This window comes from Aaosphaeria arxii (genome assembly GCF_010015735.1).
Source record: "Aaosphaeria arxii CBS 175.79 unplaced genomic scaffold BU24scaffold_1, whole genome shotgun sequence".
Taxonomy (NCBI): domain Eukaryota; kingdom Fungi; phylum Ascomycota; class Dothideomycetes; order Pleosporales; genus Aaosphaeria; species Aaosphaeria arxii.
In genome coordinates, this window is record NW_022983474.1 from 413,921 (window position 1) to 440,728 (window position 26,808).

The 26,808-nt window shown below is 47.5% G+C and overlaps 12 protein-coding genes across 12 annotated transcripts; 6 read left to right on the forward strand and 6 right to left on the reverse strand.

The window, feature by feature from the left end:
- Nucleotides 1-1,108: 1,108 nt before the first annotated feature.
- Nucleotides 1,109-2,365, forward strand: BU24DRAFT_456572 (uncharacterized protein; the record flags this gene model as incomplete). Its single annotated transcript, XM_033531452.1, has 1 exon — nt 1,109-2,365. One exon carries the CDS (start codon nt 1,109-1,111, stop codon nt 2,363-2,365), a length of 1,257 nt encoding a protein of 418 aa, XP_033388840.1.
- A 722-nt stretch (nt 2,366-3,087) lies between these two features.
- Nucleotides 3,088-3,891, forward strand: BU24DRAFT_456573 (lytic polysaccharide monooxygenase; the record flags this gene model as incomplete). Its single annotated transcript, XM_033531453.1, has 1 exon — nt 3,088-3,891. The coding sequence occupies one exon, from the start codon at nt 3,088-3,090 to the stop codon at nt 3,889-3,891; it is 804 nt and encodes a 267-aa protein (XP_033388841.1).
- Nucleotides 3,892-4,004: 113 nt separating this feature from the next.
- BU24DRAFT_469266 (uncharacterized protein) lies at nt 4,005-5,383 on the reverse strand (the record flags this gene model as incomplete). Its single annotated transcript, XM_033532601.1, has 3 exons — nt 4,005-4,578; nt 4,634-5,133; nt 5,294-5,383. 3 exons carry the CDS (start codon nt 5,381-5,383, stop codon nt 4,005-4,007), a joined length of 1,164 nt encoding a protein of 387 aa, XP_033388842.1.
- Nucleotides 5,384-5,867: 484 nt separating this feature from the next.
- BU24DRAFT_487108 (uncharacterized protein) lies at nt 5,868-7,775 on the forward strand. The gene is made up of 2 exons (XM_033533430.1): nt 5,868-6,469; nt 6,519-7,775. Exons 1-2 carry the CDS (start codon nt 5,905-5,907, stop codon nt 7,550-7,552), a joined length of 1,599 nt encoding a protein of 532 aa, XP_033388843.1. The 5' UTR covers nt 5,868-5,904; the 3' UTR covers nt 7,553-7,775.
- Nucleotides 7,656-9,324, reverse strand: BU24DRAFT_2212 (Di-copper centre-containing protein). Its single transcript, XM_033522059.1, has 6 exons — nt 9,106-9,324; nt 8,903-9,046; nt 8,692-8,854; nt 8,364-8,641; nt 8,044-8,314; nt 7,656-7,992 (listed from the first exon to the last, which is right to left on the reverse strand). Exons 1-6 carry the CDS (start codon nt 9,192-9,194, stop codon nt 7,759-7,761), a joined length of 1,179 nt encoding a protein of 392 aa, XP_033388844.1. The 5' UTR covers nt 9,195-9,324; the 3' UTR covers nt 7,656-7,758.
- Nucleotides 9,325-10,227: 903 nt separating this feature from the next.
- On the forward strand, nt 10,228-12,405 carry BU24DRAFT_416185 (FAD/NAD(P)-binding domain-containing protein). The gene is made up of 2 exons (XM_033526386.1): nt 10,228-10,299; nt 10,351-12,405. The coding sequence occupies exon 2, from the start codon at nt 10,581-10,583 to the stop codon at nt 11,952-11,954; it is 1,374 nt and encodes a 457-aa protein (XP_033388845.1). The 5' UTR covers nt 10,228-10,299; nt 10,351-10,580; the 3' UTR covers nt 11,955-12,405.
- On the reverse strand, nt 12,222-12,963 carry BU24DRAFT_403612 (trimeric LpxA-like protein; the record flags this gene model as incomplete). Its single annotated transcript, XM_033525584.1, has 2 exons — nt 12,222-12,425; nt 12,490-12,963. The coding sequence occupies 2 exons, from the start codon at nt 12,961-12,963 to the stop codon at nt 12,222-12,224; spliced, it is 678 nt and encodes a 225-aa protein (XP_033388846.1).
- Nucleotides 12,964-14,040: 1,077 nt separating this feature from the next.
- BU24DRAFT_456578 (uncharacterized protein) lies at nt 14,041-15,004 on the forward strand (the record flags this gene model as incomplete). The annotated part of the gene is made up of 2 exons (XM_033531454.1): nt 14,041-14,269; nt 14,316-15,004. 2 exons carry the CDS (start codon nt 14,041-14,043, stop codon nt 15,002-15,004), a joined length of 918 nt encoding a protein of 305 aa, XP_033388847.1.
- Nucleotides 15,005-15,291: 287 nt separating this feature from the next.
- BU24DRAFT_456579 (uncharacterized protein) lies at nt 15,292-16,995 on the forward strand (the record flags this gene model as incomplete). The annotated part of the gene is made up of 1 exon (XM_033531455.1): nt 15,292-16,995. One exon carries the CDS (start codon nt 15,292-15,294, stop codon nt 16,993-16,995), a length of 1,704 nt encoding a protein of 567 aa, XP_033388848.1.
- Nucleotides 16,996-17,999: 1,004 nt separating this feature from the next.
- On the reverse strand, nt 18,000-21,983 carry BU24DRAFT_438072 (E3 ubiquitin-protein ligase NEDD4; the record flags this gene model as incomplete). Its single annotated transcript, XM_033530237.1, has 3 exons — nt 21,702-21,983; nt 20,837-21,634; nt 18,000-20,800 (listed from the first exon to the last, which is right to left on the reverse strand). The coding sequence occupies exons 2-3, from the start codon at nt 21,618-21,620 to the stop codon at nt 18,000-18,002; spliced, it is 3,585 nt and encodes a 1,194-aa protein (XP_033388849.1). The 5' UTR covers nt 21,621-21,634; nt 21,702-21,983.
- A 127-nt stretch (nt 21,984-22,110) lies between these two features.
- BU24DRAFT_382439 (Di-copper centre-containing protein) lies at nt 22,111-24,664 on the reverse strand. The gene is made up of 4 exons (XM_033524769.1): nt 24,198-24,664; nt 23,891-24,151; nt 23,452-23,755; nt 22,111-23,402 (listed from the first exon to the last, which is right to left on the reverse strand). The coding sequence occupies exons 1-4, from the start codon at nt 24,466-24,468 to the stop codon at nt 22,418-22,420; spliced, it is 1,821 nt and encodes a 606-aa protein (XP_033388850.1). The 5' UTR covers nt 24,469-24,664; the 3' UTR covers nt 22,111-22,417.
- Nucleotides 24,665-25,591: 927 nt separating this feature from the next.
- On the reverse strand, nt 25,592-26,764 carry BU24DRAFT_403616 (uncharacterized protein; the record flags this gene model as incomplete). Its single annotated transcript, XM_033525585.1, has 1 exon — nt 25,592-26,764. The coding sequence occupies one exon, from the start codon at nt 26,762-26,764 to the stop codon at nt 25,592-25,594; it is 1,173 nt and encodes a 390-aa protein (XP_033388851.1).
- Nucleotides 26,765-26,808: the final 44 nt, after the last annotated feature.

A 26,808-nucleotide genomic window follows, 5' to 3' on the forward strand; every position in this document is an offset into this window, starting at 1 on the left:
TTTCCTGCACAAGTCTTGCGGTTACGCAGGAGCTTATGGGGTTCGATGTCGGAGGTTGATTGTTGAAGCCTGGAGAGAAAGTGGGAAAAGAAGACCTAGGCAGGCGTACACAAGTGGACATTTCCAAGAGTTCGGATGTCCAAAAGGTTGACGTCGTTGTTTTGGGGAGCTTGGGTATGGCGACGCCACGTGCGTAGGCCCGCATTTCAAGCTTCAAGGTCCGTAGGTATCAATCCAAGGTCGAGTGAACATTTCTGTATCAATCTTCTTGCATCACGCATCATTTTTTCTCGGTTTTTCAACGTCTGGGTCATACCGTATCTGCTGTGCGTTTTGGTTGTTGTCTGTAAATGTTCGATGAAGTGCTTCACAGCGGACTTTTCGCCAAGACATGTATGACCACAGGCACCAACATAAATGAAGTCACTTTACATCCATCGACGGGGCAGTAACTATGGTGTTAAGATTATTATCAACCTCGTGTGCTTGTTCATCTTCATAGGGTGTTAGGCAAGATCTGTCTCATCATGAGCAATGCCTCCACGCAAGCAAATGTTCTCCAACAAAGCTTACCAAGCCTACAGTGTGCATGAACGCAGTTTGCAGGATAGAGCACCAACCCAGGGTTCAATAATGTTTTGACGTCCAATGTGAATTTCGTCCCACGGGATGGTGGTCCCGCGAGGGCCACACAGCCTTCCTGTGGCATTTCAACCCCCAATCTCTTGGATCCCATCCTTGTCCTGACCGCCCTTCAGCTACCTAGTGGGGTTGCACAGCCATACGACATCGGTCTTCTGATTCGTTTCTGATGGTTCGCTGCCTAACGCAAGTCGTTCGCGATGCCTGAGCCACTTCAGGTCCAGCGTCTTACCGCATCTTGCATTGTGTTCACGGTTTGTAATGGTGTCGAGCAGAGGAGGGTATGACGCTGTGTAAGAGATGGGCGCCGGTGAGTGATGAACGAGAACATTTGGGGGCTGTAGACCCTTCGTCACTTGATCAAAATGTCGAGAAAATTGGAAATTATATACTACAAGTCCTCAGCCTGACTGAGACTGACTGAACCTTCCATTCCATTGTCCACCCCCAATCCGGATTATCCATCATGAATATCGGCGACGCCCTCGACATTGCTCGCCTCCTCAAACAAGCATACGATCTATACAAAGCCTGTAAAGCAGCTCCAGAAGAGATCCGCCTGGCCGCCGATTATGTCCACACCATGACCCTAGTCCTGGAAAGTGTGAAGTCGGACTTAGTAACTAACAAAGCATCATTCATGCACCAAAAGACTGCTCTTGCGAAAGCCAAGCAGCAGAAGCTCGCTCAACTCATCAAGCGATGCCAAGCGAGTGTGACACAGCAAGAGAGAGTCTTGAAGAAATTCCAGCGATTCAAAGCAGATGGAGGTCTGGGGGCCTACAACAAGTGGAAATGGTCCACCAGCGGGAAGAAGGAAATAGCGGACGCGAAGTCGGAGTTGGTGTTGTCTTCCAATCTGTTGAACATTTTCATCAGCACGGAGACAGTAAACATTCTGTACAAAATCGAGGCATACATCGAGGTGATGATGCCGAAGATCGCTGCGCTGGACCTGTTTCCAAACGATCCACGCGGTCAGCTCACAAGCACGACACCACGTCCGCGTTCCGACTCGAATGTCAAGGTCACCATCATCCTGAGTCTGGTCATTGCCAGGCTCAAGAGAACCCTCGACGAGTATCGATGGAAACAGGCCAGGAAGAATAAGAAATTGCGGCCTGGTCCCCGCCGCCCTCAGGCTGTCACCCGAGTCAATTCAGGATTGGTTCCCAACAAGAATCGGGACAGTCTCGTCCAGAGTTACGCCTCTCAAATCGTCATACCATCAAACCAGCCGCCTGGGAGATCCATCCCGCCTCGCACACCAAGTCCTGATTTCTACTTGATAGACGACACGAACAATACGACGGATCCAATTCCTCGACCTATCCGTCGTACCAGCTCCATTCAGCGTATCACCCGTCGCATCAACGCACGTACAGTGCAGCCTAGAACGGTCCGGGAGCACTTTGAGTGTTGGAAAGTAGGCGTGCCAGAACTTGCAATCGGCCTCAAGGTTCCTCCAAAGTATTTACATCAAAGACGTGGTCAGGCACAGCTGCGCAAGATGGCCGAAGTCTTCAATGAGGCGTCGAAATATGATAAGCGAGCTCTGAACGAGAAGAGTGTCAGTGTAAAACACTTGTTAAAGCACAAGAACAAAGATGAGAAGAAAGGAAAGAGGTGGTATTTGGCTGGAGGCAGACTGATCGCGCGTGACGTGGGCAATAGTGGCTTCCTTATTGTGGAGAAGTCTTTGGTTATCCTGGTAAGGCGGTAAGGGAGGTAAAGTTGTCATTTGAACGTTTTCGCTTCGCATGTACCAACACACTACTAAGTTATGTTCATATTTTATATAGTATTCTAATATACTACCTGAGTTATCCCTTGAAGATAATGAATGGCAACCCTACCTGAATCAAGTTTTACAAAAGCAGAGTTCGTATGTCAAGCTCTCGAATGGTCACGTATTATCGATGTACTCAACGTCGTTCTAGTGTTCCCGGAATCCTAAACCGCAAAGTATTGCAATCGACACCTCGTTTGCCTTTTCAGAGACTTCAACTCAATAGAGTAAAGGAGTTTCAACATGGATACACATTCATTTTAGGCGCATTCAGGCGCCGATCCCATCGTCAAATAGAGTGCCGCACAAATTGTACTACACCTTTAACCAATCAAAGACCCGCACTCTTGTGGTCGGTACGACACACAAATAATGGTTACTATGCAATCTATAGTGTCCAGAAGAATAATATAAGGTATTCGGAGCCAGCGGAAGTGAGGTGATTTACTTTGTATTCGTACTTGAGTTGGGCACTTCGTTATCAATAGACTATTTGAGGAAAGTATTGTTTAGCATGTCTTGTATTAAAGTAGAAGTATAGGCCGACTTCAATACTTCATTATGCCAAACCATTAGATTTTATCTTTGCATAGACCTTGCGTTATGTAACTTGAATTTCTTTGAGCTATCGTTTTCTACAGTCTCCCGTGTTCACGATGCGTAATGCATTCCTTTTTCCAGGCATTGCCCTCTTGCAACATGTCGCTGCGCATGGCCGGATCACGAATGTAACAACATCCAGTGGCACCGTGTACCCAGGATGGGACCCAGAGTACGCTCAGAGTGCCCAACCATTACCTCTTCTGGCATCTTGGTCTGCCTCAAATCTCGGGAACAACTATATTTCGCCATCGGCTTTCAACAGTACAAACATAGCATGCCACTTCAACTCCAAACCCGGCGCACTGCACGTGAACGCCACCGCCGGCGAGAAACTGACGATGCAATGGAACGAATGGCCGACAAGTCACAAAGGGCCGGTTTTGGACTACCTCGCTCGCTGCGATGGCGGCGATTGCAGCACTGCGGATAAAGAAAAGTTGGAGTGGGTCAAGATTGGGCAGTTGGGCTGGCTGAATTCTTCCGGCTGGGTGGAGCTGGGCGGCACTTGGACGAGCGACGTCCTGATTGCGAATAAGTTTCAGTGGACGGTCAAGATACCGAAAGCACTCGAGCCGGGCAGTTATGTGTTGAGGCATGAGATTATTGCGCTACATGTCGCGGAGAAGAAGTATGGTGCGCAGGCGTATCCTCAGTGTGTCAATTTGAGGGTATCGGGAGGGTCAACTTTGGCCGGCGAGCAAACGAAAAGATTAGACGGTGGAAATGTTGGCCGCGAACTATATAAAGTTGAGGATAAAGGAATACTTGTGGACATTCACCGCAAGATAGACGGCTACGATATCCCAGGGCCCAAGCTATGGAACGGGTCGGACGTCATAACACAACCAAACCAGTAAATATTATGTCTGCGGAGACATGTTTAGATGGGCATCAGGAGGTTCCAAAATATTAATCAATTCGAAAATCATGTTACTCATCTAGTACGCGCTGTAATCCCGTCATCTCTTTCCTATTTCTCATGGGCTATCATCTTCTGGGGTGATCCTTCAAGCTCATGAGCACGAACCTCCGCCGTATTTATGTTTTCCGCTTCTTCTATATTACTTCCACGTCTCGGCTCGAGCGTATGTTGATCAGTTGATCCTGCGTTCACCGTGTTGGTCCGTCTAAACCTTCTCCGTCTTCTTAGCAACATGAAGACTATGACAGACAGACCTATAGTGGCAATGCCAATGCCCACACCTATCCCTGCATATGTATTCTTGGAAAGTTTCTGCGAACTTGATACCGGGGATGTTGGTACCGAAGCTGTGTTCGATGTAGTCAATTCGGACCAAGTTGAGGTTTGTGGAATTCCGTTGGCTGTTGGTGCTAATCCTAGCGATGGTGTGGAAGTGGTCATGAAATCTCCTTCGCGCCATCTTACACCAATGCCATTAGCGTGGATGTAGATGTATTTTATGGAGGTTATATAATAGTCATTGTTGAAGGATTTGGGATACAACATGGTTCTTGAGTTGGGCTCCCAGCTCAGACAAGGCCAGGACTTGCTGATAGGCAGCCCTTCCACGCAGCGATAGTATCTACATAACTGTTTCAGCTTTACAAATGTTTCCCATGAGTTTCCGGGATACTTACTTCGGACAACAAATCGCTTGAGTTTCTATCAGTCCATCACTCGTAGATTGCGAAGTACACCCTAATGACCACTCCGAAGGACAAAGTCCAGGAGAATAATATGCGTCCGATCGTGTTACATAGTCGGAAGGGTAACAATCTGTGTAATTCTGAGGGCCAAGAATATAAAAGTAGGAGAATTCTAAGGGAATCTTTGCGCTATCAGCGGAGACCCAGGCATAAACAGATTGAGTACAGCCATATTTTGGTACGAAGCGCGTTGTGAGTGCTCCTAAATTCATCACAGATTGGTCTGCAAACCGTTGAACAACTGGTATCGATGCAGAAACATTGTCACGGAGTGTGGGCTCTTCAGTCATATATTTCCGGTCTTTCTTGCTTGCGTTGTCCGTACTTTTGTCAGTCGTGACACCACAAGTGACACTTCGAGGACTGGTACCAAGTACACTATAGGATCTTTCTAGATTTACAGTAAAGCAGGTGTAAGGTTGAATTGGTGGCTATGCAGCAAAGACGTAACCAGTGTTGCAACGGTGTACAACGCCTGTACTCTAGCTACGCAATAAACCTTTTGGTCACGCATCCCCAACGTCGAGGTTAACCATCGCAGCACATGCCCAGTGTAGCTCATAATGCGATCGAATTGAACGGCGATCTCACCCTGTGGAATCTTGAAATATCGATTACGAAGGCGAGCTTTGGGACTATCTCCGTCTCGTGCGACAATGGGAACAATGAATGGCCATGCATCATGAAAAAAAAGAGTCTTTCCGGTTTCGAAATGAGGCTGACTCTCAGCCTAAGGGGGAAGTCGGAAATAGTCCTAGGAAGGCTCGTGAGGCTATTTAATTGACTACAGAGACACTTCAGAGGGCAGAATAACATTATATTAAAAACACTTCTTAAGGCTTCGCAATATTGCTATTAAATTTAAATACTAAATGCTATAATATTATTTACTAGATACAACAGTGCTTAGGTGGTGATCATAACAATAGTGGGTGGCCAGGACTATTTCCGACTTCCCCCTTAGGTTGAGAGGCTGAGAATGAATAACGTACCTCATACGCGGCGGTAGTGTTGCAATGGATGAGGTTCTCCTCTCCTGTCATACCGTACGTCGCTCATTCGCCAAAATGATTCGGCAACAATGGCGTAGGATTGCGCGATCCAAGTGGGACCAAGACAATTACAGCACCTATAAGTGACCTTGATGCACCATTCTAACATGTTCTTTGGGAATGCTACAAAAATTGTGACCACAAAGTAAAATGAAGTTCTCACCGTTTCTCTTCGCAACATTGGTACCAGCCTGCTTGGCAGATTGGCAATACCGGTCCAGGCCTGATCTTTCTCCCCCGCGACTCAACATCACCATTGCTGCAACCGAGGCAGTGGGCGCAGGTTTCATTTTCGTAGCACCGTACAGCGCAAATCGCGATGTTAAGCAAGATGCGACAGACAAGCCTGAGCAACCAGCAGCCTACATCTTCCGCGACAATGGCGACCTGATCTGGTCAAGCGTGGGCTATTTCTCGGGTTTCGTGTCCAATTTTCAGGTCACAAAGTACAAGGGCAAAGATACTCTGCTAGCCTTCGAAGGAACCATAGATTTGCTACACGGACACGGATATGGACACGCTACTTTGCTTGACGAGCATTATGACCATGTTTTGAACATTCGAGGCGGCAACCATAAAATACTCGATTTGCACGAATTCAGGATCGTAGATGGCAAGACGGCATTAGTCGAAATTTACGACCAGGTTCCTTTGGATCTGTCCCCATATGGAGGAAATGAGACGCAGAAGTGGATTGTGGATGCACTTGTTCAAGGTAAATATCGAAGCTGAGATTACTTCATTATCCATGCTGAAATTAGTAGAGCTCGACCTTCATACTGGCAAGGTCCTATTTGAATGGCATAGCTTAGATCATGTCAGTCCATCGGAGAGTGTTCTTTCGCTTGGACAGCGTCCGCGAGAAGGGTTTTCTTCTTTCGATGCCTGGGATTATTTCCACATTAACAGCGTCGACAAGGATGACCAGGGCAATTATCTCGTCTCCGGTCGCCACGTCAGCGCCCTGTACAAGCTTGATGGTAAAACTGGCGCTATCATCTGGCAACTTGGGGGCAAGGGATCCAATTTCACATTCAGCGATGAGCTTGAATTCGCCTTCCAGCACGATGCAAGATTCCAAGGGCGCAAAGGCTCCATCGAATACATTAGTCTTTTCGATAACGGCGCAGGATCGAATGGCCATCAGGGAGGCGATAAGGGCAAGATTCGCGACTACTCCACCGGAAAATTACTTGCACTTAATACATCCGACTGGACTGCGACTTTGATCCAACAAGTTGAACACCCTGATCGTGTCCTGGGGGCATCCCAAGGAAACACGCAGATACTCCCGAATGGAAACTTCTTCGTCAACTGGGGCCAAGCAGGCACTATCACAGAATTCCGTGCGAATGACAGCGAGCCCATCTTCAATGCGTATCTGGATTCCTTTGAAGTTGGAGCTGGAGTCCAGAATTACCGCGGCTTTAGGTTCGAGTGGACGGGTAAGCCGAGAGAGCCACCTGCGATTGTAGCTGTTAAGGAGAAGGATTCATCTTTGAAACTGTACGTTTCATGGAACGGAGATACAGAAGCGAAGTCGTGGAGGTTCTATGCTGTGCACAAGGGGAAGTCAACATTTCTAGGAGAAAGTGAGAGGCAATCCTTTGAGACGAGCCTCGTGGTTGACTTGCAAGATTATCAGGTTCAAGAGGCCGATTTATTCTTCGCGGAGTCTATCGATGGCCACGGGAATGTGTTGTCCCAGACTTCATCTGTCAACCCCAATCCTGAAGTTAAGTTTCATCACGACGGTGGACATAGACACGATCAACAGGCGGTACTAGGTGACATTTGATATCGTCAAGCAGATATATGCACATGTGATGGAAAACGCCGGACATAGGATTTCTACTTATAATCGCCTGTGGGTTTGAAGAAAATGTAAGCGTGTAAAGTTTAAACACTTCCTCGGCAAAGTGGGACTTGAAAATCTCGCACTTTGATTTGATGTAGATGTAGTTATGTACTGAACCCCGAAATGGGTCAATTAGCCTCTTGCTACTAATCATAGATGTAACAAAACTGCCCCTCGAACCCGCCAATACTATCATTCAAATCCCAGGTGTTAGCTTTGTCTGCCGACCATTGCAAATCAATTACATCATTCTTCGGTGGGTTGTCCGGAAGCACATTCATCCGCTTGTCAGGATCCTGGAGCTGCCATATCATCCAGATGCGATCAATCATGCCATGGTGGAACCAAAACATCGGGTCACCAGGAGAGGAGAAGAAGTCCTATCGCCATGTAAGTATAAGTGTAACACACGCACGTGGTATCGAACTTACGCCTCCTGGGTCTCCACCAATGGTGTAGTGACCTGCCAAGTGAACTCCCCAATCGTTCTTCTCTGGCATACCAAGCATGTTCTTCTGGAAGAGATCGACGTTGTTGGCTCCTTTGATCAGCGCGTATGTGTAGTTGGCGGCAGTCATAGCAGCGGCATATTTGTTGACATCTCGACGATGGCATCGTGGATTGGCAGCGAAACCATCCGACCGAGGATTGGGTGGGACATCGGTTAGGATCTTGCCAATGGGACCTAGGCTTACGGTCATACTACGGAGAAAGTCAGTGTACTAGTCGATGATGGGGTGTTGTAACATACTTGGCGAATGGACCAGTTGTAACACAGCCGCCGCCTTCGTCGGCGGGAATGATGTCGTAGGGTTTCTTGAAGCCAGTGGTCGGGACTCCTGGGTATTTGACCTTCAAACCATTCCCACCCATGCTGGAGGCATTACCATTGAAGATAGGTTGCTTGGTCGGCTCGATAGCAGTGCGGCCCCAGTTCCAGTACGGTTGATAGCCAGTGTATCCGCATTCTTGACGCAGGGCTTTCTCGTACGCCCAGAGATAGATGCGGTGGGCTGGGAACAAGTGAGGCTGACTTGAATTTAGTTTTATAACTGCTGAAATGATACATGGGAACCTACAGTGGAGTGCAAGTGCATTGCTTGCGTCTCATGGGTCAAGACGAAATCATCATATCGATTCTTAGCACCTGGGTATTTCTTTGTGTCCGCCTTTGGTGGCTTCGATTGAAGACATAGTACTGCACGGATGTATTCTTCCCGTTGGGGTACCGACAAGTCATGCCTATGGTCTGGTTAGAGTTACAACGATAGAAGACACGTATTTACTCACCATTCTTTCCTTCTCACGGCTGTCTCGAGGGTACATCCATGGGATGAAGCATTCTTTTTGGCAAGGTATGCCTCATACTTGCCAAGAGACTCCTCATACATTCTGTCTACCTCATCGAGGGGGTATGGGAATCCATCATCTCTCCTGACAAGGTTCGTTAGTCAAAAGACAGAGCTCTATCAAAGTGGCCTTAGCTGTCATACCTGTTGAGTTTGAATGGTGCCTTGACCGGGTTGCCACTCACGATGCCAACTACCAGTGCAAGAAGAAATGCTCGAGTGGTTCCTACCATGTTGATTTCTGTGCAACTGTTCCCTCTGAATCGCCTACCGTTCGTCCGGGTGCATGGACATCTTAATACCTTTTCAAATGTAACACAAGGCCAAGATCATACATGGCAATGCTCTTCTCCACGGATGAAAACTGCCGTTGAGGTCCCTGGAGCGGCCTTGCACCTTGCTAGGGATCGACATTATTAATGTGATAGTAGAGTATGTGTTGAGTAACACAGACCAATGAACGTAACATGTTCAACTCCAATGAATAGAATTCTATCTCAGATACCCTAGAGAGCACGTGGATTGTATAGTTGAAGATGTGGGGAAGATGGTGAAGATAACAGTTGAAATATCCAGGCTCCCTGCCAGGGCCAATGACAGCCTCGTCGCATCCAAGGATCTGGCACCGGCACCTGCAAAACCGACTCGGGCAATTTGTACTCATATATTGCCAACCTCAATTCCAGAGCGGTATGTGAATTTGTCTGTCAAAATTTGCTTCTATCTAGGCTAGGTGTCAGAGGCAAATGGGCTGCTGGAGGATAATTATCATTGTGTGCCTAATAGTTGCAGCGTTGCTTTACGCTGCGGAATGAGGGATTGTAATGTCTCTTTGTAAACCATGTCTACAACTGTCCATAACATGAGGGTTCTAAACAGTAAGTCCTTGGAGGAGTATATAATTATCAATGTTATAAGCTCTGGGAGATGGGTGGGTATATGGACGCAGGCAGAGATTCATGCTGAACAAAGCACGACACTCAGCCACTCTTTAATGGCGTAATCCTATAAACGGTTTAAGTCTTGGTTATTTACAACTTCGAAAGCTGAAGTAGTGGACTAAGTTGGTACAGAGGGTTGGCAGGTCGGGCTGGCTACCTGCTAACTTCATGTATCTTCGATACCTAAAGTATCTACTTAAAAATGTACTGTAGCCAGTAAGCAATCTTAACTGCTTGTAATAAACCTTGCCAAGGCACTGTTGTAGGCATAAAATACTAGTATAGGGCCAGCCCGACGTGCCAACCCTCTGGATGAGTAGTTCAACTTAATCCAATGACATTCGTCCCGCCTTTCCTCGCATAAGTCTTCGTAGCGCTGCCTAGAAGTCGTGATCAGGTACGGATACAATAATGGACCCTTAATACCACGCTTAACATTACGCACTAGGAATCCACATGATGCGCCACCGACTTCGAAATGTTGGTGCCTGATCGTAGTTCGTATTGCACACGCGTCTGTTGATAGCCACTTCACACGGTTATTATTTTTCTAGATGCGAAAGAAAAGTATGTGCTCGACATTGAACCCAACAACTATTTAGACTGGCCGATCCCAAGGCGATGTAGTTGATGGTATGACTTCATTGATCGTCGACCCGAACTATCCGCAATCTCAACATGAAGATTATTATTGTTGGCGCAGGAATCTGCGGGCTGTCTACCTATCTACACCTTCGCAAACATTTGTCCAGCGAGCATTCGATAATCATCTATGAATCGCACGCTCCTCGCTTTTATGCATCAAAATATCCACCAACCCCTGCCGACGTAGACACATCTCCCGAGGGATTCAACCTTGACGACTTATCGAAATCTACGGTACTGGTAGGCGGCGGTCTAGGCATCTCTCCCAATGGATTGGGAGTTTTACGAAGACTTGATCCGGAATTGCATGCCGCAGTTATAGAACAGGGCTTCAAAGCTGAGCACTACGTGTTTAAGGGTGCCAATGGATGGACGCTTGGGAAGCAGAAAACATCGGACAAGGGTGTCCATCCAGATAGCGTTGAGGAAGAGGCAACTGTTGCTAGTTCTAGGCATGGTCTTTGGGAAACAATTCGCAAGTATGTCGGTGATGGAGTGGTACAATACAGAAGGATAACGCATGTCGAACGCGACGAAGAGACCGGGAAGACAATTGTAAAAGGTATAGATGGAGAAGGCAATACAATCGACGATGTAGCAGATCTCTTGATCGGTGCAGATGGTTCACGAAGCATAGTACGGACAGCGCTATTTGGGACTGACGAAAAGTACCAGGCATACTATCTGTCAGTTCTGGGCCTCTATCCTGCACATTCCAAGCTAACGACTTATAGTGGCCAGTCAGGTGTAGGAGGATTCTTGAGAACAGAAATTCCTGATGAAATCCTTCAAGATCGTAGAATGGTTTTCACTTTTGGCAGAAATGGTTTCTTCGGATACTCATCGGCTGGTCCTCCGTCCGCTAAATCCTTGATGTGGTGGTCTACGTTTGAGACATCAAATCTTCCACAGACAAAAGCCATTGACTCGGCCTCCATCAAACAGGAATTGAGGGACCGCCACAAGAACTGGAAGGATCCTATCCTACACACTGTGCTCGATCATGCTGAAGTTGAGTCCATCTATCCAACATGGGTAGTGCCTGAGCTTCCACATTGGGGCGAAAACGGAATAGTGCTCGTAGGAGATGCTGCGCACGCTTTGGACCCGACCACGGGGCAAGGCGCAAGCCAGGCTTTGGAAGACTCAGAGACATTATCGTTATTGCTTGCAAGGTGTCTCAAACTGGGCGAGGACGGCAAACTGAATGAGAGAGAAGCCAATGCACTTGCTATCAAGCTTTTCCACGAAATCCGAGGTCCTCGGATCCATAAGATTGTCGAGCGTGGAAAGAAGATCTCCGGTCAGAAAGGAAATATGAGTATTGTGGCAGAATACTTCATGTACTTCTTCCTTTGGACAGTGATCCATGTTCCGGCAATTGGTATGTTCAAGCAAATGATATAGTGTTCGAAGAATGACTGATCCTTGAAACAGGCAAAGCCATGATTGGAGATACCAATATGGAGCTGTATGGTTGGTCGGCAGAAGCTGAGGTAGACAAAGCGCTGAAAAGTCGAGACCCAGATTGGCTATACGAACAAACGCGTACCATATCATCCTGAGTAGGGCAATACTCACCCTGTCTTCAGTCGGTCTGTGGGTGCGAATAATCGGACGACTCTCCCCGAAGTAGAACATTCCGCGATTTTAATGATCGAATCGGAGTGACCCTTACATCCATTTGGCAATATGATTGGTGATAAGCTTCTTGAAAACCTCCAATTGCTTTTCGTGCATGATAAGTCTGGCCTGCTGCAACTCGGGACGTGCTTTGAGCGTTTGATCAATACGATGCTGAGTGCCGCCATAAACAACTGTATAGTCTGGCAAACTTGTACTGCCCGGTATGATGGTGCCTGATGTTATCGTACAGTACTAGAGAAGAAAGGATGAGCAAAATTTCCTGATAGCTGTTGCTTGAATTGAAAGATCATCATACCTTGCCAATCACACAGCCCCTCCCAAGAACTGCACCCGCCTCGACCAGGCTGCCTTCTCCGATTTCTGCTGCTTCAACAATTGCCCCAGTCTCTATGACTACATGCCGTTCTAGGACGGTGCCTTCCCCTCTAGTCGATCGTATTGAGTCTCGCGCAGAGGCCGTACTGCTTCTTCGAAGGCTGGCATCGGTACCGTTACCAATTCCCACGCCCACCTTCGCCCTCTCATATATAACAACCCCCTCGCCAAGAACGACAGGAGCAAGTGTGCTTGATATCCTGCTATGAGGGTGCAATACTGCATTCGGGCCAATCGTGATTGGCTGTGTACCGGTCAACTGCGCGTGTTGGGCGATGATAACGGAAGGATCGAGGACGATAGACGCAGGCTTCGGCAAGATTGACTGTCGTTTCTGAATAGCTGATGTGCGCCGGTCACCGGAAGGTCGCGAGGGCGCTGCTCCGGACGACATGTTTGCGTGTGGGGATTTTCGATTTGGTCGTTCAAGCTTGGAGCTTGAGGTTCGCGTGTGATTGGAATGGCGCTTAACGCGTGTTGTCGTTGTGTCACGTGAGCTCTATATACGCTGCAAAGTCTCACAATATGAACATGGTGCATTTTTCTCATGTTGAAAGACATTGGTTGCATAGGGTGGCCTTCTATAGGAGTCTATTCGTACTGTCTAATGTCCGACAGTTTGATTCAGATATAGCAAGGCACACCCAGATGAGCTTCAACTCCCAACTTTACATTCATATCCCAAGCCTTTGAGGATCTCATTCACATGTCAAATTTGAACATAGGTTGTCTAACAGCAATTCTCCGAACAGTTGAGCTTCTCAGAGATAGAATTTTTATGCTTATATCAGGCGCAATGTAGGCAGTGGAATGATATAGGACGTTATCCATTCAGTTCTGCAACCATCCTCATTGCATATGCTTGAAATTGTTGGAAAAGTCAATCACATGGCAGTTCATCAATTATTTTATCTGTTCGTATGCTAACAAAATATGAAAGGCTCAGTCTATTGAAAGTCCATTCCCAACATGTTCCAAGTCTTTCACATCTAATTGCATGCCAAGTGAACGTTCTACTCATGCTCAGCACTCTGGTACCTTGCCTTTAATTGGTATCCTTAAAACCTCTGATATCAACTTCCGTGATTGATTCTTGCTCTATTTCTACATCTCCGTTCTCTCCCTCTCTTCCTCTCTCCCTCTCTTCCTCTCTCCCTCTCTTCCTCTCTCCCTCTCTTCCTCTCTCCCTCTCTCACTCACTCACACACACACACTCTCTCTCCCTCTCGTACTCACACTCTCTCTATCTTTTCTCTCGCACACTCACACACTCGTACCTTACCCTTTACTTCACTTCACGTTCACCTTCTACTTCCTCCATCTTCTCTATTACAACTCTTGCCCTAATCTCTTTCTTCCATAACCTCTCTCTATCACCATTCAGTGCTTCCACTCTACACAGGTTTCAAGGACAGCTGCCTGGTTAATCTCACAAGCGGTATCGACAACTTGACTCTCGCTGATCATCAAAATGCCGATCAGTCCATTGAAATCTCCACTGTTTGAGCCAACAAGAAGTCTCCAAATACCTCAGAGCGAAATCCAACTGCCAAGTCCTGTCACTTCCAAAACGGAGTCCAGCGTGTCTCAAGAGGAACCTGGTGTGTGCAAGGGCTCACTTCTCTTATCAAGGCCTGCGGGCTTCAAACGAGTACCACGAAAAGAGGCAAAAGACAACAATAGGACAAGGAAACGAAAAAGTAAGCAAAGTTGAGAAGGTGAAAGCCAATGCTAAGAGCTTTGAAGATGAAGGTACATCTCGTCTTGAAGCCCACTTTCAGAGCGTCAGCGACCAGTTCAGATCCCAGGATGACGATGAACGCGACATAGTATATGACCCCAAGACCGAGACCCTTCCCGATCTACCAATGTATCACCCCGACTTCGCACTTGCTGAGGGTCGCACGAAAGAAATGATTCGACAGCTTCAATTAGTTGTTTCAGACAGCACGGAGGAGAATGCAGAGTTAAAGCATATGCTCACCCACCTACATAATTTGCAAGATCCAACCTATCCACGTCCTTCTCTGGTATGTTTCCTAGGCAGCTCTGGAGTAGGAAAGTCTTGCCTTATCAACTCTCTTCTCGATATCGATGGCCTATCATTGGTCTCATCAGGATCCGTAGGAACTCTCGTTCCAATCACCTATCAAGCCGCACTCGAGAACCAAGAGACTCGATTTGTCGCTCAGATGGAGCTTTTTCCAATTGACAAGTGTGAGAGCTTGATCAAACTTTCTTTGAAGGACTACTGGAATCACTTTCTCAAGCCAGAGGAGGAAGAAGGGCCCCGAGATACTGACCAAATTGACTTAGGAATGCCGGCTAAAAAACTTTCTTGGCGCTCTTTGCTCATCGTCCTGAATTTGAGAATGACGAAGATGCTGAGACATTTTTGGCGCAGGCGGAGACACCCGATGATCCTCGAGTCTTAAAAGAAATGCTGATCTGGACCAGGGAGATACACAGTCAGCTAGTGAACTTCATACAGTATTCCCAGATATCTGCACACTCAGTTGAGGAGTTGTCTGAGAAGCTGGAGCCCTTTACACAAACCTGTCTACGACCCCTGATTCAAATAGGAGACGACAGCGAGCTCGAGTGTTCAGTCTGGCCATTAATCAAGCTGATAACCGTGAATTTCGATCATCACATTCTAGACAGACATATTATTCTCGTTGATCTGCCCGGTCTGTCGGACAGCAATAGGCATAGAGTTCAAATGGCTCAACGCGTGCTAAAGCGAGCCGATTGGACGATCGTTGTGCATCGCAATGAACGAGCTGATGACGATGCAGCGGTGAAGAGTTACATTGAAGATGCTTGGAGGAGAAAGCGAGATAGTGTCGCTGTCGTTATAACTCAGATTGATAAAGTCAATGAGTTGAAAGACAAGCGCACCGAGTTCAAGGTCGATGAAGAAGAGGACCTTCAATATTTGAGCGAGCAAGAAAAACATATCAACTCCGAAATGACGAAAATCAAGAAGCAGCTTAAGACCACTCCACGAAAATCTGAATTTCTCATTACGTTGAATGAGCAAAGGGATCTCTATGCCATTCATGAGAAGCACATTGACATAAAACGACTGGAGATTCTAATTGCCCGACGTAGTCGCCAGCTGGAGCACGAGTTTCGCACGTTCCATAGCGCACTTACCAAAGGCACATATGCCGGCGGTGCCCATGAACTGCCCGTCTTTTGCGTCACCAGTACTGAGTACATGAAGCATTTGGAACCTTACTCGCCGTTAGAACCGCCAGGCGTAAGTGTTCAGCGTTCAGGCATTCCTGCCCTACGACATTTTCTCCTAAATTTGCCGCACAAATCTGGCCGGTCATTAGCCCTCAAGCGTCATTGTGACATCCGAGTCAGGGCATTGCTGAGCTCAATGGCACTATCGTGCTCTGGGTTCAGGCCGATGTTAAGGCGTGAATTGCTAAGGAAGGTTGTGACTAATGCTGTCGAAAGCATGCTTATGTGCTGCGGCAGGGTGATAAAAGAATTCTGTTCAGATAACATCCTTGAGGTCAAGGATAGATTCGAGATACGTGAGAGCATCTGGATTGAAAAGGCTGAAGCATTGTGCGACAAGTGGGCGAAATACAACCCTGCAGGACATCTTGCATTCGTCCGAAATGAGGGCCATTGGAAGACAAGTGCCTGTGGCACAGCAAACTGGAATAACTCTCTGATCCAAATTATGCGGGATGATATGGAGCCTGTCCTGAACCATTTGTGCGACCACGGACTACCTCATCTTCGTTCTGAATTTCTCCTCACATTCGATGATATCTTGGAGGATATGCAAACCCAAATTAGGCAATGTCTCCGCAATACTGTCCAACAACAGGTCAAGTCCGCAACATATCTGAGATTCTTCGATACCCTTGAAAAGCAGAAGGGTAGCATTACAGCCAGTATGGACTCTCTCGTGGAACCACTGCAACGATCAACACGGCTTCTCATCTCTAAATGCATGTCAAACAACGAGACTGCACCCTTTACAGCAAACATGCAATCATTATACCTTGAATGCGAACAATCACAAGCCACCAAAGGCAAGGGCAAGAGAATGACCAAGCATGCCGTTCGATGCGAAACATTCAAAATGGGGGTATGCGACCGGAGGAAGGGCCCGTACACGGAGGTTAAGACCTGCTTCTTGAACAAATTTGGCAGTGTGTTCACTAAATGGGAAACACGCCTGAGGACGGAAATCTATCCAATCATAGAGCAGATCGAACATGACTTCAATCAAGTGTTCCCCGAAAGAGAAGAGAGTTCGCTCTCTAAAGAGAGTCAAGCAGTAATTGGTGCTGCTGTCAGGAAAGCACAAGCAGTTCTTGACGGACCCATTCGAGAGTCTCTTGCAAAAGCCGGCATTCCAATGGAATCAACAATGCCCAACATGGTGCAGAATTAGAATTTACTATTCTTCATCGCGGCGCTTCAAACATCGAGGTTTGGTGCATTTTAGTTTTAGCGATGGTGGGTGAGGCTACCGAAGTCAATCTGAACTCCACTTAAGTGGAGGTCTTGAAGGACTTTAACTGGTATGAGCAAAGTTGGAGAGAATTTGGACATACAAGACGCCCGTCCAGGCGCGACAGACACATGTCTGGGATACTGAACCCTCTGGCATATTATGATATGAGCGTTTGGATAGCCTCATGTCCCTCTTAGACGACATTGCAGGAAATTTGGCGGGTCTAAGCAACATCTAGGTGGCTAAGGGGGCTTCACGTTTAAGTAATTTAGAGCGATTATGCTAATTTCACTTAATAACATTTTGCTTCTACTTATTTTAATATATTCAGCATATAGAATATAATTTAATTAACTTTGCTACCCTTAATAGTACCTTACACACGTAGTAAATATCACACATCAAGTATAGCTAAGATGCAATAACGAACAGTACTAATGGTGAACATAAATGTGAAGGTGAATCCTCATGCAAATTATCCTCTCTCTTGAACCTTAAACCTTCTAATTACAACCCAGACAGAATAATAAACGGAGTGTCTGTGTGTGTAGGAGCCCGGTAACCTTTCCAAGCCCCCCTCATCCACGCATTCAGCATTCGCGACAACCACGCAAACTGATCCCTTCAATCACCAGAAAAGCATCCACAAGATGAGCACATGACACTATATTTTAGACGTATATATTTATCAGAGCAAGAAAAGAAATCTACTCATAATTGATCGTTTGTTCCCATCATGCATGCCAATGCGTCGTCATCCATGAATCCATAACAGCCACACAAGTTCCAGACACCGAATTCTCCCATGGTAGAGGAAGAACGAGAAATGAAAATCATCAAGAAGAAGAGTAAGGAGATCTAATGATCGCTAATATGCATGATCCGCCGGGAGTATGAGAAGAGGGGATGGTGTTGTGCAATATGAAATTGTGATCCACATCTCAACTCAAGTCAAACCCAGCGCCGGAGAAGACGGAATATAGTAACTTCTCCTTCAATGTAGCCTCATCTTTGTACATCGGCAACTTGAGCAGGTTGACGCACGTGCTCGCCGTAGGCAATTTCTGCTGATCGCTGCCGTTATCCCGGATGCTGAACCGAGGGTTGAGCGTTCCAAAGCCAAGGAGCGGTGCGCGGGGAGTGCTGGTGACGAATTTGAGGACCGCGCGGCGCTCGCCGTCAGATAGGTCTTTGAGGACTTTCCAGAAGAGCTGGACGGAGGGGTGTTCGAGGCCGTCATCGCCGATGACGAAGGTGCCGCCATAGAGGGTATTACGTCGGAGGTCGTCGATATCGATTGAGGAGGATGTGCCGCCAATGAGGGTTTGTAGTTCAGAGTGGTTAAACATGCTGAGCCAGCTTGGTTGGATCATGCTGCCTAGACCACGGAGGAAAGCAGCAGTCTGCACGAAGGGTTGGTTCTGGAGACGGTGGCGAGCCATGTAGGTGATGTAGACGAGACGGTTTTGGTTCGTGACAGCCTCATCGGATCCACCTGGTATGAGTTCCCGAGTGATTGCTTTGGTCTTCTTGGGCGTTGTGCTATGGTCTACAACAATGTTGTCCGTGACTGTGAAATTGAGGGAAAAGTCTTCGACGTTGCCGGGATATGTCTTCAATTGATGGAACCCCTGATAAAGCGCTTCATCAAGATCGCGTAGATCATTGAGAGTAGGACGGTAACTGGTCTCTTTCGGCGCGGACCCAGTACCTCCGGTCAGGGCCCATTTGCGGAGGAAAAAGGGTGCGAAGTTGACATCGACTAGAATACCCTCGTACAGGCACTTGCCAATAATGCGACCCAAAAACTCGTATCGCTGCGACAAATCCGTGACCAAAGCGCGGAACTCTGCGGAGTTCTCACGGAGACCTGCCTGCTTCAGAACCTCCTTCTGCTCCTCCATAGCGGATGGATTGGGGTAGAGAAGATGCTGGTCGTTCTCAATGAACATGTCGATATTATCTGTAGGCATGAATGCCCTGTTTGTGACGCTAGTCAGGAATTCTTTAGTAACGCCGCCACCATCGATACCGGCCTCCTGGGCATCGAATTGATCCACGAAAGTGATCGAAATAGGTTCCTTGAGACCTTGTCCCAATGGATAGAACTGTCGGAAAGCATCTTCGAACTCGTGCTCACGCCTGATGCTTGCGGCATGCCTTGCGAATTGCTGGGGAGCATCGGGCCTAAGCATGACCCTGCTTCGCCATGCATCCGGGTCAATGGCTCCACGACGTTTAGTCATATCTAGATGAACAAATTCGCGGAAGATTTGTACACGCGTCGTGAAGGGAATGAAGAAGGGCATATTCTGCAGAATCTCCAACCGAGGCGCAACTGCCTGCAAATATCTTCGCCTAGAGGCCTTGCGTTGCTCGCGAACCAACCTCTCTTGTCTGCGTTGTTGCTGCGTTCGACTGGTTCCGATCAGTTGTGGAGTGTCATCTAATTCGTCTTCCTCATCGTCATCGTCGTCGTCATCAATGTCCTCGGCATCCTCTTCCTCAATCTTATGTCGACTTTCTTCCTCTTGCACAACAGCTGGAATGAACCCACTCATATCGAAGCGAGATGTCATAAGCCAATGGTCTGATGGCAAGAATTTACGTCTGGAGTCACGCTCGTAAACCATGCGGAGTAGTCCCGTAACTAGCCCTTTGACATAGTCTAAACTCAGCCCGGCGACACCGCCTACTGAAGGTTCAACTGCCGGCTTTGTGGGTTGTACGTCGATAGCCTTGGGGTTGAAGAAAGTGAGACCGGTGCTACTCGTGTCGCGTTCGTCGGTTGAAATGATGTCGGAAGCATTGAAATATAATGTGAAACCAAGATTTTTCAGGAATGTCGTCAATTCTTTGACTTCTGGTAAAGGAAGTGCGTTATCACGTATTTGTCCCGAGGATGCTTCGTTGCCACCGGAAAAGAACTCCTCGTCGTCGGTGACTTTAAGAACGAAAGTATACAATTCAAGAAAGACCAGAATGACTCTCCACTCATCAGCCAATGCAGCTCCTCGTTCGATTTCTTGTTCAGCAGGTTGCCAGCTCAGAGATGAGCTGCTGGATTTCTCCACGGCTGCCTTATGTTTCAAAAGCTCGATTGCCGCGCGGGAATCCTTCAGGATGGTACCAAACACCAATGAACGTTTGGAAGCCTCCCAAAAGTACCTTATGGCTGGTAGTTTTCGAGATGAGTTCTGGCCGTTTGAAGGGCCAATGTAAAGCCACATCCGGATCTCATCACCGCGCCGTGGGAAGAATCTAAGCAAGGCCAGGGCGTAATTGGCAAGCTGTCTGGCCTCGTCTACCTTCTCATCTTCTGAGCTGTCTGTCGACTGTATGGATCCTGCAAGGAGGTTTCCAATACCCTCTTTATTTATCAAGGATAGGATTTGTTCTCGCAAAAAGACGTTTGATGTGCTCGATGATGCGGTTTCGTCGTTTTGATCGGCGCGTTTGCCATGGCCCTCGATGATGTTGATTGGGAGCGAATTTAGTAATAAGGAAATCACTGTCACGAAATCCTTCTGCGCGGAGTCTGCTTCCGGTGTCTTGAAATTATGTGCGAAACGGTGGAAATAAACGAAGCAGGCCAAAAGGATGAGTCGACTCGATGTTTCCCTCGTGTCGGGGTGTGATTGTACCGGCACCTTCTTAAATGTCGTTGCTAGAGCGTTTGCAAGCAGTTTGTAATTGATCGACGCTGCGAAGAAGTCTCGGACTGCTTTTGATGCAGCGGTATCTGCAGCCAGGATGGGTATTGTCATAAAAGTCGTACCAAACGCTTCGTATGCTTTCAAAGTATATCCAGTCACTGTGGTAAGGGGCGTAATCGTCGTGTCTAAAAGTATTCTGAGGGGTTCATCCAATGCGCCTTTCTCGTTCGATGGTGTTGGCAGCATGACCCGGCGGATAACGAGGAGAACAAGGGTCTGGTAGAATTGCGTGGCATTCTGCGAGGTCTCTGCGGGTATTTGCTGCGTGATGAAACGGAGGATGATCAGGAAATCATCGTCCAGGTCCCACTCATGAGTATTGCCTGTTGTTTTACTCCATCGGTGTAGCCGGTCTTGAAGCACTCTCAACATTTTCCTCTGTAACCTCAAGTATGCCAACGGCCACGGCCCCCTCGTCGTTATTTGTAAACTCTGTGCGGTCGCTATCTGGCGCAGCCCGTAGTGCTGTATCCGCGAAGTATCCGACCCATTGTGTGGTGAGGCAAACCGAAGCAGCCGTTGCAGTTGTGCGAGAGCCTCCTCCTCTGTATCATATGGCCTGGGGGGAGAAGAGCCACCAGCCGACCCTTCTATTCCATCCCATTCCTGCCTGAGCTGATTAGAAACCACCTTCCGGCACGCATAGCCCCTCCATAGTCTTTGTAAGGTCTGAGCAGCCTTGAGTGTGTCTCGCTCCCGCTGTCTTTGTGCTCGGTCCTGTTGTGCGCGGTCTAATGCGGCCTGGGATCCGGCTCCTGTACCCGGGCTTCCGAATGCATGTGTCTTTCGTCCCGAGAGGTTGACTTGACGTGGTCGTTTCGTACTTCCACTGAAGGTGGTGAACATGGCCGTGGCGTGAGCTGCGGAAATATGATATCAGTATCAGAGAGACTTTAAAGAGAAGTCAAACTTAAGATGATGACATACACTTAATCAAAGGCTCAGGACCATGCAAAGTACTGTGAAGTTTGACTCTGTTTGTTGCGTAGGTTAAGTCGTCGAATGCGATCAATGGCGACGGGGTGGATCAGAGCCACGGCGGCGAATGCAACGTCAGGTCGGGAACATGTAGGTTTTGTTTTCCAGAGATTCAAACTCTGATCACAAGAATAAGAGAAAGGTTTATTTGTGGCAAACAATCACCAAAGGTGTCGAGATAGGATTATTTGAAGTTCCACGGCCTTCGACGGAGCTCCAGCGAGAGTCATGGTTAAGCATTCACGTAGTCAGCAACGCCAAAATCGCCATAGCTTTAGGTCCGATGAGATATTGGTCCGAGCGCCATGGAGGGGCAAACAAACCTCAGTCTTCTTTCTTTCAGTCAACATACATCCCATATGATTTTAGCCGCTCAATTGATTAAATTGTTGCTTCATGTTTCTAGTAGAGTCATCATATCATTCTAGCATATGCTCTTTCAAGATTGACTTTAGTTCATGACTAGCATGCACCTGTCAATATAAGTATTCGTCTACATAGGTAGCTAAAACATTGGAAGCCCATCACATCCGAAGAAATGGAACAAGGTTTAACGCCATCTCCTCAGAAAAGAAATGAAATAATCATTAGCTCATCCATGCAGAAACTTGATCATAAAGTGTGCAAAGCATACTCCTAAACCTCTTTCACGAGATCGATGGAAGCTACACCGTGGCAGCAGGGGGATCAACTGTGACTACCTGAGTCTGAATGAGCGTAACAACATTCGGCTTCCTCGATTCCGGCACCGGAACATGTGAACCATTGACAAGACCCGGATTCCAAGAAGTGCCATTCCAGCTTCCCCCCTTTCTACCACCACCCACTGTTGAATTCGGCGGATACACCGGCGGAGGCGCCTGCACCTTTGGCTTGTATTCGAACGCAGCCGTACCGCCCGGCCACACAGGAACATCGTCGTCCGCCTCCGGCAGCTGTATCGGCACAGACACGACCGTCACGTTGAGGCCCGGGGGCGGATTGTCACGCGGAATCTCCGTGAGGTCGACCTGTTGGATTCGCCAGTGGAAGTTGTCTTTCAGCCACGCTTCGACGTGGTGTTTCTCGAGGCTTTTCAACTCGCCGTTCGCGTGCTTTTCGGCAAGCGCGTCGGTGAGCACGATGTTGGCGGTGATGATGACGTCGGAGTCGGTTCGGGGTGAGGCGAGCGATGCTACCAGCCCGACGTAGTTTTTGTCGGTTGGCCATTGTCGGGGGTCTGGGTTGGGCTCGCCTAGGAAGGCTCGAACGGCGTAGGTGATCTGTATGTCGGAGGGCATGTTGACTTCGACCATCCAGTCGGTTGCATTGGCGGTGTTGTTGCCATTGCTATCACGTGTCTCGAGAGTTTGGTTGGTCTTGAGACCCTGGGTATCTGGTTTGTAGAGGCGGTTGATGGATTTGGTGAGTGTAGCATTGTCTGGGTTGCCGACTAATTCGGGGTAGGTGTACCCAAATGACTCCCAGTTTGTTACGACGTTGGAAGTCCAGAAGTCGCCTTTAGCGTTCATATGGAACGGTTTGAGGGGAGATGAAGGCCCCTGTGTGCTATTCTTCGCATAGTAGTACGAGGCTTTCGCCTGAGGACTGTCCTCTACGTATGTATCGGGATACCGTTTCTGGTATATCGCAATCAAACGGTCAATATTACTATTATGATGTTAGCATAGCATTCTTGACTTAGATACGACAATCTTACCAATGGTGTAACCAAAAGGCAGGATCGAAAGCTGAAACTTCCACGATACCCACATGCCCAAGACCGAAGGTATTGTGTATGCCATCATGCAAAGTCTCTATGCTACCAATTTTCCCGCCATTTGCCTTATTACTCCATTGATTGAACGGCTGATATACCGTGAGGAGTTTGTAAAGCGTGTCGCGATTGTTGACTTGTTGGGCCCCAATGCGTTCACTGAGTTCGTCGTTGCGGCTCACAGCAGTGGGAGAATAACCGTCTGATGGGTACCTGATGGTAGTATTCCAATTCAGAAATTGGAATCCTTGCAAGACATCGAAGTCAGTCGAATTTAGTGGATGGAATTCATAGCGCTCCAAAGGATTGGGTATGGTAGCGCTAGTCCCATTTGGATAGGTAATATGCATGGTAGATCGTCGCATGCTGAGAGGCATACAACCTTCTTCTTCATCAATTGGATTCATGGCCCAGTCCCAGTACGGTAGGCGAAGCTTCTCTGCAGCGGTCTGATATTCCTTTCGGATATTGCCCCGGGGGAATGCATTTGCAATTTCCACGGCTCGGTCGTGGAGAATCTGCTCGAACAGAGCTAAGTATGGGCGATGCCAAGTTCCAAATACATTGGATGCATGAGGGCAATATCCTGTTAGTCCATCGCCATCTACACCATCCCATGGTCCAAATGGGGCACCATGAATACCTTTGTGCATCAACATAAAAGTGAAAAATTTGACTTGTTGACATACCAGCTACTTGGAAATATGACAGCTTATCTGCCTGATCCATTGCTTGGAACTTGGCCATAGCTTGAATGAAAAGATTCCACATAGTAGGGTCCTTTTCAAGCTCACGTAACTCCAGTCGCGGGTGGATTCCACACCCTTGGACACCAACTACGCTAAAGTAAGTGTCATCATGTACTGCACCTGGGCAGCTAGGTCCATCGAAGGCTAACGTTCCCGTAAGGTAAACGAATGAAGTGGCCAGCACAGCCAGAGAGGAAAGGGATAATCTCATCGTGACCAGCAAGAAATGAGCGTACAGACCAATCAAGATCCTAATGAAGCGAATGGAGAGTAAATTCAAAAGAACGAAAGTGAAACGGTGAAGGAAAGAAAGTTTGGCCGGATAGACAGCCTCAAAGACCCATTGAGACTGAGACCTTACTTAGTACTTATGCCAATTGTCTGCATGTGCACGTAGAGAATGTCGTGGACGCCCCCACCATTTGCTTAAGAAAAGGATTGGACTAAATGTAATTCATGCCTTAAACGGACCATATGATATACACTTCACGAGTAACAATCTCCCGATTCAGGATAGTTCAATTATGGTGATGTGGGGTTGTAGTTCGAAACATTGTTTTCCTTCACGTAGATTGAGGTGATCCTCCGTAGCCAATGAATGATCATTGTTTCGAATATGGGCTCTGTCCTTTCATCAATTAACTCGTCTTCATAGAATCGAGCATCTTGACAAGATTGTACCTTTCGGCTTTTGTTCTTTGGACCAGGGACCGTACATGGTAACCGTCATGTCGACATCAGATAAAACCTTTGCCGGTTTACATTCAAAACTGCTGTACTGTTTTCCTCGCATCCATGATGTAGGAACAGTAGCTTGGGGCCTTATTGGTGTATCATGTTTCATCCCACTCATCCCCGGTCATTCACTTTGAAGCAACTTCTCATGGATAGACCGGATACAGGGACAATGTTATTTCTTCGAATCCACAGACATTATTATATATCCATGCTACCTGGAGAATAGGTAGAGAAAAGCAGACTATCAGGTTTAGGATAGTCAATAAAGCGAGACGGTTTTAGACATGGCAGAAATGGTAAAATGGGAGGAGTGGGCACGGACGATTTCTGTGACACTGCCTAGCCCTACCATCGCAACTTTCAGATTAAACGTCACTGAAATCTCCGTCAATCCTCTGACCGTTGTGAATTTCGAATGGTTATTTGTTGAACTTCCAGGCTGCCGCTAATTTCTAGGCCTAATCTCCACGTGCTGATTTCTATCCGAAGTCCCAGGAATGGGGATTTGATCATGGAGCTTTGATGAAACACGGCCCACCATAAATCGTGTAGCCAATGCTAAAGCAATACATGATCGTATAAAAGACCATGTGCTACTACGCTGCCTCTAGAGTATCTGGAGGCAAAGTGTCTGTGGATCTCTGACTCCGTAATTTTCGTTTCGTCTTCGCATCTTTCATACTCGAGGTAGCTTTCCTTTTCTGCGATCCTTCGTTGTGAGTTGCAATGCGTGACCTCGACCACTTTTTCACATTAAGGAGCTTTTCTTCTACTGCAATCGGACAGACGTGCTTGTAGATTGGTGTACCATCGGGCCGTGAAAGTGGCTCTACCAATGTGCTTGCCTTGCTAATGTTGGCATTCAATGATTGGCCAAAGACTTCGTTTCGATAGATGCTCAAAGCAATGTATCTCATGAGTAACATATCGCCTGTGCGTACAGCGTCTAGAGTACTACGCAACTTATCCTGTGCGAGATTCCTAGACGGCCTTGTTGCGTGAATCGGTCGAAACCAGAAGGAAATTTTGAAACTCGGTCTGGTATCGTCGCCGACTATGAGGTCGTAGAGATCCATCACATATCGACCCTTCTTGACAGATACTTGGCGTTTTTCAATTGGAGCAACCAAGGCACATAAAAGATTTGGCGTTGGGGTTTGGGGATAGATCGACCGTAGGTACTGCGCATCTGGAAGTTCCCCCAACGATGTAATAGTCAGATAAGACGGCAATTGAAGCGTAGGTAGTTGACTCTCTGCCTCGCGCGACGTGCTGGCTTCAGTATTAAAAGACGATGTTAGGAAAGACGTAGAAGACAGAGATTCCCGGGACTCATTGGCACTCATCTGAGCATCATCAAGAGCAATCTGTGAGGAAACCAGGTTGTCATGAACAATGAATGAGTGTTCGAGGAAAACCGAATCTTCCTCGATCAGGCTTGTGGCTTCAAGAAAGGTACTGCCATCATGCACCATGGAATTTTGTGACATAGACTTGAGACCTATTTCAGGACATGAGAAGTTTGAGGTATTTCCGTCCAACAGTGAATTGGGGAAATATGGTGACAGTTCCGTGCGAAGTCGACCAGGATGAAGTTCAACATGGCGCCATTTGATCACATTAGATGAGTCGCTGGTCAGTGACAGCGCTCGGTTTCCACTGAGAAAAGCCTCAAAGGCTGAATCTTTTTCGTCAATGTCAAGAAGATGATTCGAGCCAAAATCGAGATCATCGCATAATGGTGCCCCGTTCAGCGTCTTCAGCCTCATCGGCACATCAGGTTGAACGAGGATGGACACATAAGTAGCCGCTG